This window comes from Pseudozyma flocculosa (genome assembly GCF_000417875.1).
Source record: "Pseudozyma flocculosa PF-1 unplaced genomic scaffold scaffold00022, whole genome shotgun sequence".
Classification (NCBI taxonomy): domain Eukaryota; kingdom Fungi; phylum Basidiomycota; class Ustilaginomycetes; order Ustilaginales; family Ustilaginaceae; genus Pseudozyma; species Pseudozyma flocculosa.
In genome coordinates, this window is record NW_006920890.1 from 63,220 (window position 1) to 75,290 (window position 12,071).

At 63.8% G+C, this 12,071-nt stretch overlaps 3 protein-coding genes across 3 annotated transcripts in view; 1 reads left to right on the forward strand and 2 right to left on the reverse strand.

Moving 5' to 3' along the window:
• Positions 1 to 1,417, reverse strand: part of PFL1_05815 (uncharacterized protein) — a gene marked incomplete at both ends in the record, with an annotated part of 1,998 nt that extends 581 nt beyond the window's left edge. The window contains 2 exons of the mRNA XM_007883353.1: positions 92 to 1,019; positions 1,138 to 1,417. Of these exons, the coding sequence (XP_007881544.1) occupies positions 92 to 1,019; positions 1,138 to 1,417 (1,208 nt within the window). The remainder of the gene's footprint in view (positions 1 to 91; positions 1,020 to 1,137) is intronic.
• Positions 1,418 to 5,712: 4,295 nt separating this feature from the next.
• Positions 5,713 to 7,302, reverse strand: PFL1_05816 (uncharacterized protein; the record flags this gene model as incomplete). Its single annotated transcript, XM_007883354.1, has 1 exon — positions 5,713 to 7,302. The coding sequence occupies one exon, from the start codon at positions 7,300 to 7,302 to the stop codon at positions 5,713 to 5,715; it is 1,590 nt and encodes a 529-aa protein (XP_007881545.1).
• A 1,433-nt stretch (positions 7,303 to 8,735) lies between these two features.
• On the forward strand, positions 8,736 to 12,060 carry PFL1_05817 (uncharacterized protein; the record flags this gene model as incomplete). The annotated part of the gene is made up of 2 exons (XM_007883355.1): positions 8,736 to 12,011; positions 12,043 to 12,060. The coding sequence occupies 2 exons, from the start codon at positions 8,736 to 8,738 to the stop codon at positions 12,058 to 12,060; spliced, it is 3,294 nt and encodes a 1,097-aa protein (XP_007881546.1).
• Between the last annotated feature and the right edge of the window lie 11 nt (positions 12,061 to 12,071).

The following is a 12,071-nucleotide window of genomic DNA, read 5'->3' on the forward strand; positions in this document are numbered from 1 at the left end:
AAGAGAGTGAGTGCCTTGCGCCAATGTCAGCCTGGCTGTTTGCCCGTTCTCATCGAGACGGGGCGCGCGTGCGGGCTCGGGCGCAACTCACGTCAGGATGGTCAAGGCCGAGCTGGGCACGGTGCGGATGAGGTTGACGCCCATGCCCTTGTAGAAGCCGCGGATGCCCTCTTCCCTCGCAATCGTCTTGCACGCCTGCAGCAGGCCCGAGTACTTGCCCTTTGTTATCGTCGACCCCCCGGATCCCGCTCCCGCTCCCGCTCCACCCGCCCCTGCTGCTGCTGCTGATGCCCCCATTGCTCCTCCTTCTGCCGCTGCGCTAGTTGATGCCGCTGTCATCCGGGTTGGAGACGACGACGACGACGACGTCGGTGGCGATGCTGCTGATCTTGTTGTTGCCGCCGTCGTGGTGCTGCCGGCGCTGCCCGAGGAGCGGGGCTGCATCTGTAACCGCGTACGCAGCACCTCGTGCGGGTAGGTCGTGACGCTGGCAATCATCTTTGCGCTGCTGCTGCACGCCAGGATCGTCGTGGGCTGCAGCTCGCCGTTGCCGCCGCCGCCGCCGCCGCGGTCGAGGGTGGCCTGCCGTGCGTAGCCCTTGAACGCCTCGTACAGCGGAAACTGGACCGCCACATGGCTCACGCCAAACAGGCTCGGCAGCAGCCCCTTGTAGAAGCCGCGCAGGCCCTCGGTCCGGAAGATCTGGACAAACGCATCACCCGTGTGCCGGTACCGCCCCGCCGCCTTTTGCCCGCCCGACTGCAGCATGAAGCGCGTCTTGACCACCCAGAGCGGAGAGGTGCAGATCGTGCTCGCCGCACCCGCCGTCATGGCAGAGAGGATGTGGTTGAGGAAGTCCTCTTCGCCGCTCTGCGACAGGTCGTGCGCCAGCACCTGCTTGCAGCTGTCGTAGACGGTAAAGTAGATGGCCCACGTGGGCAGGTACCCGAAAATCGTCGGACCGAGGCCACGGTAGAAGCCGCGGAAGCCATCGTCTCTCCAGATTCGCTTAAGCGTATCTGTGAGGGGCGGCACAGGAGCGAGGCAGGAAGTGAGGTCAGAAACGGGCTTTGCAATGGTCAGGAGGGCCGGCATCAAGGCCGTGGGGCGAGATCGGCGGTGCAAACGAGCACTCACCGGCTAGCCCGAGGTATCTTGCGCCCTGTTCGGCTGCAATGTCGCCGGCCGTGACAGCTGCGTTCGGGGAGAGTCGACCGCCGCTTGCTGCGGCCATGCCGACGTTTGGTCTCCCTGCTGATGGTGGTGGTGACGTTGATGCGGTCGCCGACGGCGCGCCGCGGTTACTTGGCCGCCTACCCTCCTGGGCCTGCAGCCGAGTCTTTACGACGTCGAGCGGACAAGTGACGACGCTCGACACCAGGCCGGCACAGGCGCCGGCGATGGCCGACGAGTTCATCTCGGCCCGTGCAGCGTCGTAAAACTGGCTCTGGGGCAGACGGTACCGGCGCTAGCGTCGTTCGGAGACTGTCGTCGCAAGATCTGCGCTGGTCCAAGTGTCGCTGGACGTTGAAAAGGCAGCGTGGGTGCGAGTCGGTGCAACGCAACAGGACCGTTGGGTCTGTCGGGTCAAGGAAGACGGGCGGGGGCTGCTCGGGCTTGTGAGATAAGTGCAAGCTTCGGTGTGCACTGCCGAGCGTATTGGCAACGTGTCGAGGCGAACGTATCTGCGTGGTTTTCCCGGTGGGATTTGTCGAAGAGCGAGGTTGTATCTGGTCGATGTGTGTCCGGGCAGCAGCGCAGCAGTGTGATGACCAGACACGCGTGCGCACCAGATACGCCTGTTCGGGAGAGTGGAAGCTGATCGTATGATGGTCGATTGGTGTGTGATAGGAGAGAGTGAGGAGTTCGCGCGTTGGCCCGGGCGTAGTCGCAGCAGAAGCTTCCGCAAGGTTTACGTGATATGCAGGCGGATACCGGTGCGGTGCGGTGCGCCCGATGGGGAAGAGGGCCGGCTCTAGAGTAGGATGAGGGTGTGGAGATGTCGAGGTGCGGCGCGTGAGTGAGGACGCCCGAGGACGAGGCAGGCGAGGGGGCGACGGCGGTGATGGTGGTAATGGTGGTGGTGGAGATGATGACGAGGGGCCGCCCGCAAAGTCGGATCGGGTCGGCGTTGGGCGGCTGCTCGCTCGTCGGGGGGGGGGGAATTGGAAATGTGGAGCTGCCCCGTGCTCACTCGCGACTTCGCCCCGCCTTTTCACGCCGAGCTGTGCTGAGCTGGCCTGAGCTCACCTGCACAGCCTTGCGCCGCCACCCATCTTCCAAGGAGCCCGACTCTGTCGTCGACTCGCTCAATCGATATGCAAGCGTGGCACCCCTTCGTCAACATCGTCAGTAGCGTAACGCAGTTCGGTAGGACGAAGTAGATTGCGTGGGACGCGCTACGACGCACCCAGCGCCCGCTAAAGGTCCGCATGTCACCAAAGCCAGGCCACCGGTAGCAGCCCAACGACGACCGATTGCGGGGCCAAGATGTGGTGGTTGACGGCCTACGCAGCCCCAAGGGACACAAGACGAGATAGTGCTCATGTCCTCGAGGTCCCAGGACACTCTCAGACGCGCCAACCAGGCAGCATCGCAACTCCTGTGCGTCCTGCGGGGGCCGGCGCGCCACCGGCCAGCATCTTGGCTCGTGCCTGTCTTTGTTATGAGCCACCTCAGCGGCGGGGCGGTCAAGGGATATGGCTCGAGTCTCCCTGTATATGAGGCGTGCCGCCGGCCTTGGTGCACATCTCGGCGAAGTCGTCACCGACGCTGGCGCAGCGGTCACTGGCGCTACCAAATCAGAGTGGGTCGGCAGGCCTTGAAGGGGTTGGTCTGGGGTTACACGTGGGCGACATCGCACTTCTGGTTATCGCTCGAGCAGCACACGGCGCTCTGGACGACCGGGTTTATCACCCCAGCTACGCTGGCGATGGCCGAGACGAGCTTCGAGGGGAGCTTCATGGCTGGCGAAGAGGGTCAAAGGTTGAGGTTGCTGCGCGGCGAAGAACGCGTGTTGATCCGCTGGGAGTCATGCGTCGGCCGCTCGGTCTGGTGCCTATTCGCGCGTCGGATTGTGGCTCGCCTGTCAGCTGGGAGGCCAAGTGGCGGTGTCGAGTGGATAGATGAGGGGGTGAGGGGGGCGATCGAGGAGGGGTTGGTTAGTAGGATGTCCCCTCTCCAGGTCAGCCAGGCCCTTGTACAGTACTACTGTTGCATCATGACTTTGGATCTCATTCAGGAAGTCGAAAGTGGGGCGCCTTCGGGGAGCGGAGGCGATAGTGTAGGTACGTTAGCTTGGCCCTTCCGGTGAGTCCGCCCGTTTATCAGCCATAGAATGGTGTGGGAACGACTGCGTCCTCGCTCACTCAAGCCCTTACCGCTCCCATCATCGTGTCACACATTCACTTCGTCACAAACTGTCATGCTCGCACACGCTGTGTCGAGAACAAGAGGTCGTCGCTGAGCGACAGAGTAGGCTTGCGGTTCGGCGGAAGAATGGCGGGGGACGCAGAGAAAAAGCTTGGACAAGTTGGGCGCCTGGTGGAACCGTGCGGTCAGAAAGCGCAGCTCGATTCTCGGCCTGTCATACGCAGTGGGAGACGGGGAGCCTCTTGCATTCGGCGCACAGGGCTGCGCCGCCGATGTCGCACAGGGCCTCAGGACTGTCCGTCGAGGCCGTGTCGCAGCCCGGAAGCGTGACGCTCTGGAGAGCGCTTGGGTCCGAGGTGAGCAAGCTCGCAATGCAGGTTTTGGCCCCCTTGCGCTCATTCGACCTGAATGAGAAGATCACAGGCTCGGGTTCAATAAAGTCTATGGCAGAGACGATCATCGCCGTGGTGAAGAAGGCTGCGGCGAAAGTGAGGAGCTTCATGGTTGGTGCTGAGGAGCGAGGCAAGCAGACAGGGACCGGACATCAGTACATCGCGTCATACAAGGGGTAGGTGCTCACGTATGCTCGCCAACATCCGTGTACTTACCCACTGGAGATGAGAGTAGAAGAGTGTGAAGAGGGCTTGGAGATGCAGTCGATGTGTGCGAGGAAGGGAACCCAGGGTCGCTTCAATGTCACCTTATAAGCCTTCAGATCTCAGCTGGACGACGTCTGCTGGCCAGCTGGAGGGGCGTCCTCGACGTGGTCCTCTATCCTCACCTAATTTGGGCGTGTATCGCAGGCCGCCCTTGCCATTCCCCCACACGACTGACCAGGGCTGCGATGGTTTCTGTAGGTGGGTTGAGTGCAAGGATGCGAACACAGCCATCGGTGGGGCCCAATTCGGAACACCTTCCGAAGATGATGTGGGGCGACGGGAGAGACGGCTCGTGTAGCCCCGACGATGTTACGCAGGCGTCGTATTGGCCCCGCTCGTTCCCACGGTTGCGGATGTCCAGGGTGCTCGCTCGTGCCGCGGAGTGCGAGGCCTCTGTGCCGGTGAGCATAAACCAGGACGAAGCGATCCGGAGCCACACTTGGTATGAGAGCTCCCGTCCTGCGAGCGTGCCGGCGTGTCCGGGCCTGCGGGTCAAGATGTGGAAGCGCACTTTGCTCGGGGAGAATCTCTGAGCAGTTCGAATCGGCAGGCACGGCAAGGTTGCCATCGTCATCGGAACGAACCCCACCTCGTTGCATCGCCGAAGGTGATCACTGTGGGCATCGCAATCAAGGCCTGTGCTTTCGGGACGTGAAGCGGTAGTTGCAAGCGCGGCCCATACAGACACAGAGATGGACGCCCAGAGACGACGCCAGATCAGAGGGTAGTATCGCCACACGAGATCACAGATGTGAACGGAGAAAGAAAGGACCGATGCGAGGGCAAAGTCCCGGGTCTCTAGCGGCAGTCGCCGGCGTTCGCCGTGCAGCTGCTGCAAAAGGCTGCTCCGGAGCTGCTGCAACCGATGGCACCCACGGTCATGTGGGCCGGAGGGCATCCGACGATCTCGATGCCCGAGAGGTTGGGGTTGTCGACGTCGGCCACGGGAATGTCGCACCTCAATCCGTCTTTGGACATGAAGATGATGTCCATGGCGACCACGGGGTTGATCGCCACGGCGACGAAGAAGGTCAAGGCGAGCGCGAGCACGTTCATCGAGGGCGTTGGCTGATGCTGTCGAGCGTGCGGACGTGTGCCGACCAGACGGCGTCAGTGTGTCACTCTATAAGCGCGCAAGTGGTGGACATCGGGCCACGTTGGTAGGTTGATACGCACCGAAATGGCTTGAGCGAGAGATTGAGAGGCAGGATGGACACGGTTTAGAGGAGGAGGAATCGAGGGACAGCCGGGATGGGGGACGGCCGCTCGAGGGGCGCTATATATACGCAGCGGCCCACCTTGGACGTCAGCGGCGAGCCAAGCGTTCCTTCTCCGATGCCTGCCTGACGCCTTCTCTGGCCTTCTCTGGCCCCACACACACCAAGCTCGGATGTTGTGTGGGCGGAATGAGACTTTCGGCGCCCAGCAGGGCCGTGTGGGGCCGTCGGCAGTCACGGCTGTGCCATCACACCGGCAAGAAAGGATCGGGAAGTCACCACAGTCTCAGGAGCACCATCCGAGCTATCCTTGGTGTGCATTGATTGCGATCCAGCGTCGGACCCCGGTATAGGACAGCAGGAGTCCGCGGCCTCTAAAGCGCGAGAACGACAGAATGCAGCGGTCGCGGGGCGCTCGGCGTCGACCTGGCGACGTGGCGCTGCCGTCGACCTGTTCCGCGTCCTCAATACACAAAGGGGATGAAGCGGTATCGGACGATGGAGCAGTACTTGTCCCAGTCCTTGCCGTACTTGCGCTCGCAGCGCTCAAAGTCGCGGCCGCAGCGGTGGGTGAGGACGGCGAGGAAAAATAGGCAGTAGTAGTAGGGGATGACGGAGTTGAAGCCGGCAATGGCGCCCCACAGGAACGACTGGGTCCAGTCGGCGGTGTAGTTTGGCTTGCGGAGGAACTGCCACCAGCCGTCGATGAGGAGGGCGTTGCCGTGCTCGGTCTGCAGGTAGCGCGGGTTCTCGAGCGTCGACCAGGGCCACTGCGGGAAGGTCCAGCGGACGGCGTAGGTGCCCTGGAGGTGCATGCGGAAGCGCGACTTCTGGGCCATGGAGCTGTCAAAGACCCAGTGGGCAAAGATGAGCAGTGAGTACATGAAGACGTAGGTCGGCGTGCTGAACTTGTAGTAGTGCGGCGGGTGGGCGGCCATGTAGACGATGCTGTAGCAGTAGGTGAAGGGGACGCCGGCAAAGTTCCAGAAGATGACCATGAAGCCCCACTTTTCGTGGAACATGTCCCACGTCTGCGGGATGCACTCCTCGCCCTTTGCGCAGGCGTTGATGTAGAGGCCGGTGGCGAGCACCATAAAGGCCATGTTGGGCGTCACGTAGCCGTAGACCTCGTACTGCTTGCACGCGCCGCTGACGCTGATGAGGAAGAGGAGGACCCAGGGGATGCGGACCTCGGCCCACATCTTGAGGTCGACGTTGCCGATGCGCGGGTTGAGGGCGGCGCCCATGAAAAAGTCGTAGGCAAAGTTGCCGCTCATACGGTGCGCCTGGTTGGTGAGGACGGCGTGGAAGTAGGTGGCGGCGCTGACGGCGTAGCCGGCGATCATCGAGACGGTCATGTACTCGCCAAAGTGCTCGATGATGGTCGTCAGGCGGTAGGTGCCCGACAGGTGGAGGCCGGCGCAGACGATGAGGGTGGCGTAGAACGACGAGAGGGCGTTGCACTTGTACATCAGCGTCTTGTAGTTGAGCGAGGGCACGGGCAGGCCCTCCTGCCAGTAGCCGGGCATGACGACGGCGAGGAGGAACTGGAAGACCATCAGGCCGCCGTAGCCGGCAAAGGCGCGCTTGGTCGGGTAGGCGTCGTGGTAGACGTGGGCGCCCATCCTCTGGAAGAATGGGCCGATGTCGTCGATGCCGTTGGGAATGACGAGCTTGCCGTCGTAGAACCAGAGGCAGATCCAGAGGTAGTACATGAGGAGCGGGAAGAGGGTCATCATGGCCGTGACGCCTACGGGTCCGCCGAACTCGTACTCGTAGTGCTCGTCGAGCTTCTTGTCCTTTTCGCGGCCCTTTTCCGTGATGACGATGCCGGGCGTGTACTTGATCATGGTGTTCTGCTTTCCGCCGCCCATGATCTGCTCGTCCTTCATGTCGACGTGGAGGTACGAGTGCTTGGGGACGTAGTCCTTGTTGGCGCGGTGCTCTGCCTCGTCCTCGACGGCGGCCTGCTTCTGAGCGGCCGAGGGAGCGGCCGAGGCGGCGGCATCCCTCTTTGCGGCACTCCGGGTGCGCAGACCGGCAGAGTCGGCCATGGTTGTTGGTTCTGAAGGGAGCGTGGGTGCGAGAAGGGGGGGACGAGTCGAAAGAGGGTGGTGGTGGTGGTGGTGGTGGTGGTGGTGGTGGTGGACGACGGGAGGGATGGCTTGGGAAGACGGGACGGAGGTTGACGCCGAGCCTGTCTGTCTCGAGACTTTCTCCAGCCCGGCCTCTTGCTTCTGGGATCCGTGGTTTCTTTGCGCGTCGGCTCGGAAGCAAAAAGGCCAGCAGCAAGCACGTCTGCCACAGGCCGGCCAGGGCAGAGCAACCAGGCCAAACGAGGGAAGGAAGCAGGCGCGCCGGCTGGTTGGCAGCAGGGGTCCGCGGACAGGCCGGCCGACCAACACCACCGGGCCTTCCGCCGGCCGGCCTGTCGATCTGTCTCTTTGTCAGGCCACTTTTTCCGCCGTTTCACCCGGCCGCCCTTGCGCACGCACGCGCGCACGCACGCACGCACGCGCACACACAGATGCGCGTCTGTGACTCTTGCCCGTCTACCGAGGGAAAGCGAGCGCACACCTTCGGTTCCGCTTCGCAGCGCCCCCAACGTGGAGGCCGCCCTCCCAAGGCTCGCCTCTTCTGTGATACCATGTTGACGCCGTGGTGGACCGAGTCAGGCCGCCGAGGATGTAGACAGATGGGTGAGCAGTGGGTGTTCAGGGATGGCCGCCATGGTGCAGACAGAAGAGAGGTAGTTAGGCGCGGTAAGGCCAGGCAGGTAGTATTGCAATATAATGGGGGGATCGGGCCGACAAGCAAGCGGGCCCGATTGTTGGACGGATGGACGGCGAGGACGGGCGACGTCATCTCGCACGCGTGCAGCGGCCGAGGCTCCACCCATCCCAACCTGTCAGGCCGGAATCGCCGATGTCTCGACGACGTGCGCGTTGGCTCGCCGGGCCCTCTGGCCCTGGCCCTGACCCTGGCCTGACGCTGCCCGGCCTGGCTGCGACCCGTGGGGGCCGCCTGGACCCTCTTTGCTCCTCCTGTCACCGCCATCCTCGACACTACCGCCATCCTCCAGCACTCGAGCCCTCGTCGTCTACCTCGCCTCCCACACCCTCGCACATTCCATTCACCATCTTGCCATCGCCCTGGTCCCGTCGACGCAGCGACCCGCTCCATCCTGCCCCGCTCCCTTTGGATCTGTCGCCGTCAACGGCCTGCGCTCGTGGCAGGCACGCGGGCCACCTGCGCGCCCCTTCGGCAAGCACAAGCGCCACCGCCTTGCTATCTTGATGACCACGACGACAGCCACGACAACGATATAGGCACAACAGCGGCAGGGCCTGACGCAACGCAACGCCTCGCACCGACGCCGACCCCGCGGCTCACCCGCAACTGCGCTCCGCGCCCCGCGAGCCGCGCTGGACGCTAGCCTAGGCCATCCTTTCCCTTCCTCCTTGCCCACCAGCGCCCGTGGCCCACGATGCTCGAGGGTGTGCTGGCATCCGTACTTAACCGCTTTCTGGCGGCCTACGTCGACGGCCTCAACACCAGCCAGCTCAACGTCGGCATCTGGAGCGGCGATGTCAAGCTCAAGAATCTCCGCCTAAAGACGAGCGCGCTCGACAAATTCCGCCTGCCCATCGACGTCAAGGAGGGCTACCTCGGCGACCTCACCCTCTCGATACCCTGGTCCAACCTCAAGGGCAAGCCCGTCCGCGTCCTCGTCGAAAACGTCTACCTCCTCGCCGCGCCCAAAAACAGCAGCGTCGAAGTCGACGAGGCAGAGGAAGAGGAGCGCGCACAGGCGGCCAAGCAGGAGAAGCTCGCCAACGCCGAGCTCCTCGGCCGCGACAGCCAGCAGACCATCGGCATGAGCCAGGAGGACGCCCAGAAAAACGAGTCCTTCACCAGCTCCCTCATCACCAAGATCGTCGACAACCTCCAGATCACCGTCCGCAACATCCACATCCGCTACGAGGACCGGCTGTCGAACCCGGAGCACCCATTCTCGGCCGGCATCACGCTGGCCGAGTTCTCGGCGGTCTCGACCGACGCGAATTGGACGCCCACGTTCATCCAGAGCAGCGCCGAGGGCATCCACAAGCTCGCACGCCTCGAGTCGCTCGCCGTCTACTGGGACACGGACTCCGAGTCGCTCGCCGGCCACGAGGTGGCCGAGGCGCAGAAGAGGTTCGGCGCCCTCATTGCGCGCGAGGGCCATGCGCCCGACCACCAGTTCATCCTCAAGCCCGTGTCGGGCGCCGGAAGGCTCATCATGCGGCGGAAGATGACGTCGGACACCCCAAAGCTGGATGCTCAGCTGCTGTTCGAGGAGCTCGGCTTCGCCCTCGACGACGAGCAGTACCGCGACGTCATCTCGGTCGCCGACCTCTTCCACTTCTACACGCGCCAAGCCCAATACCGCCGCTTCCGGCCCAGCGCCGAGCAGCTCGACGAGAATCGGCCGAGGGCGCTGCTGCGCTTCGCCGGTCAGGCGATCCTCAACGAGGTCCACGAAAAGCACCGCACCTGGACATGGGACTACCTCCGCGAGAGGCGCGACGACCGCAAGGAGTACGTCGCGCTGTTCAAGGGCAAGCAGAAGCAGGCGGAGAAGGTCAATCAGCAGCAGGCCGGTGTGGCCGTGGCGCAGAGCGACGAGGGGGGCCGGCTGCGCGAGCTGGAGCGCAAGCTCTCGTACAAGGACATCCGCTTCTACCGGTCGATAGCACGGCAGGAGCTCAAGAAGGAGGCGGCCGAGGCCAAGAGGGACGAGGTCGCGCACGGCGGAGGCGTCGGCGGCATCGGTCTCGGTGTCGGTGGCGGTCAGCAGGGCGCGAACAAGGGCGGCGGATGGCTCAGCTGGATCTGGGGCGGCGGCGGAGGAGCGGGCCAGCAGAAGCACGGCGACGACTCGGGCATGCTGAGCGACGAGCAGCGCAAGGAGCTCTACGACGCCATCGAGTGGGACGAAGAGGCCAGCGCCACCGCCTTGGCCCAGGCGGTCGATGCGCCGCGCGACGCCATGAAGATGCGCCTCATCACCAAGCTCAAGACGGGCTCCATTGCCCTGCGCGACCACTCGCGTGGCAGCGACGTCCTCTCGCTGGTGTTTGACTCGCTGCAGGCGGACGTCATCCAGCGGCACGACAACCTCGAGGCCGCCGTCGCCCTTGGTGGGCTTCGCGTCTACGACGGCACCACGCCCAACTCGCTCTACCCGCAGATTGTCCGCGTCAAGGACGAAGAGGTGCCCGGCCGCCAGACTTCCGACAGCTCCGACCTGCGCGAGATCGAGGCCGAGGTCGGGCGCGAGAGTGACCCGGACAACCCGTTCTTCTACGTCAAGTACGAGAACAAGCCGCTCGACGACCGGGCCGACAACGCGGTGACGCTCAAGATGCGTTCGATGGAGATCATTTACCACCGCGGCTACGTCGAGTCGATCGTGAGGTTCTTCAAGCCGCCCGAGAGCGAGCTCGAGCTGATCGGCGCGCTGATCGACGTGGCCAGCGAGACGATCGAGGGCATCCGGAAGGAGACGCGGGCGGGCCTCGAAAACGCGCTGCAGAACCACAAGACGATTGACATCGTCGTCGACGTCAAGGCGCCCATCATCATTGTGCCAGAGGATGTCACGACGGAGCGGTGCCAGCACATCGTTCTCGACGCCGGCCACATCGGCGTCCAGTCGGTCCTTGCCGACCAGGGCGCGCTCGACACGGTGCGCGCCAAGCAGAACAAGGCCTACACCGACGACGACTACCGCCAGCTCGAGGACCTCATGTACGACCGCTTCTTTGTCAAGCTCGAGTCGGCGCAGCTGGTCATGGGCAACAACCTCAAATCCTGCATTGCCGGCCTCACGTCGGATTCGACCGACCATGGCCTGCACCTGCTGGAGCGCATCAACCTCAACTTCACCCTGCACAATTCGATACTCCCGTCGGCGCCCAACCTGACCAAGTTCAAGATGACGGGCCACCTCCCCACGCTGCGGCTCAACTTCTCCGACCGCAAGTACAAGACGCTGATGCGTATAATCGAGGTGGCGCTGCCCAACTTCGACGACGGGGACGGCGACGGTGCCGGCGCAGAAGCCGAGACCGCTCGCCTGGATCCCATCACGGAGGAGCTCGAGCCTTCCGCCGTGAATCAGGGCGCCGACGAAGACGGCGATGGTGACGGCGAAGGGCGGTATGCCACGGCGGCGACTTCGCGCAACGGCTCGAGATTCTCGGCCGCGGGCGGCGCCGCCTCGGGGCGGGCGCTCGACCTCAACAAGGAGCGCCGCCTACGCCTCGCCGGCCAGCTGCGCGGCGAGGACGACTTTGTGCTGGACGACGCCGACGACGACGACGGCAAGGACGACTTCCAGGACGCCGAGGACGCCACTGCGGATCGGATCAACGCGCACCAGAAGAACTTTGAGATCAACTTCGTCGTCGACTCGCTACACGCCTCCATCTACCGCTCCAATACGGATCCAGAGCAGCCCGATCGCCTGCTGGTCGAGGCGGTGTTCGAGGGGTTCCTGCTCAATGTCGCCATCTTCCCCTTCCACATGGAGGTCGATGTGGGCCTGCGCAGCCTCGAGCTCGAGGACAAGATCGTCGAGCAAGCCGCGCAGTTCCGACACCTCATCACGTCAAAGCACGTCAAGGACGGCAGCACCCCGCCCGCCTCGCGATCCACCACCGCCGATCCCGCCAACGGCAACGGCAACGCCGCCGCGGTCCCCGACAGCCGCGACCTGGTCAGGGTCAAGTATACCCAGGTCCAGCCAGACTCGCCCGAGTTCATGACCAAGTACGAG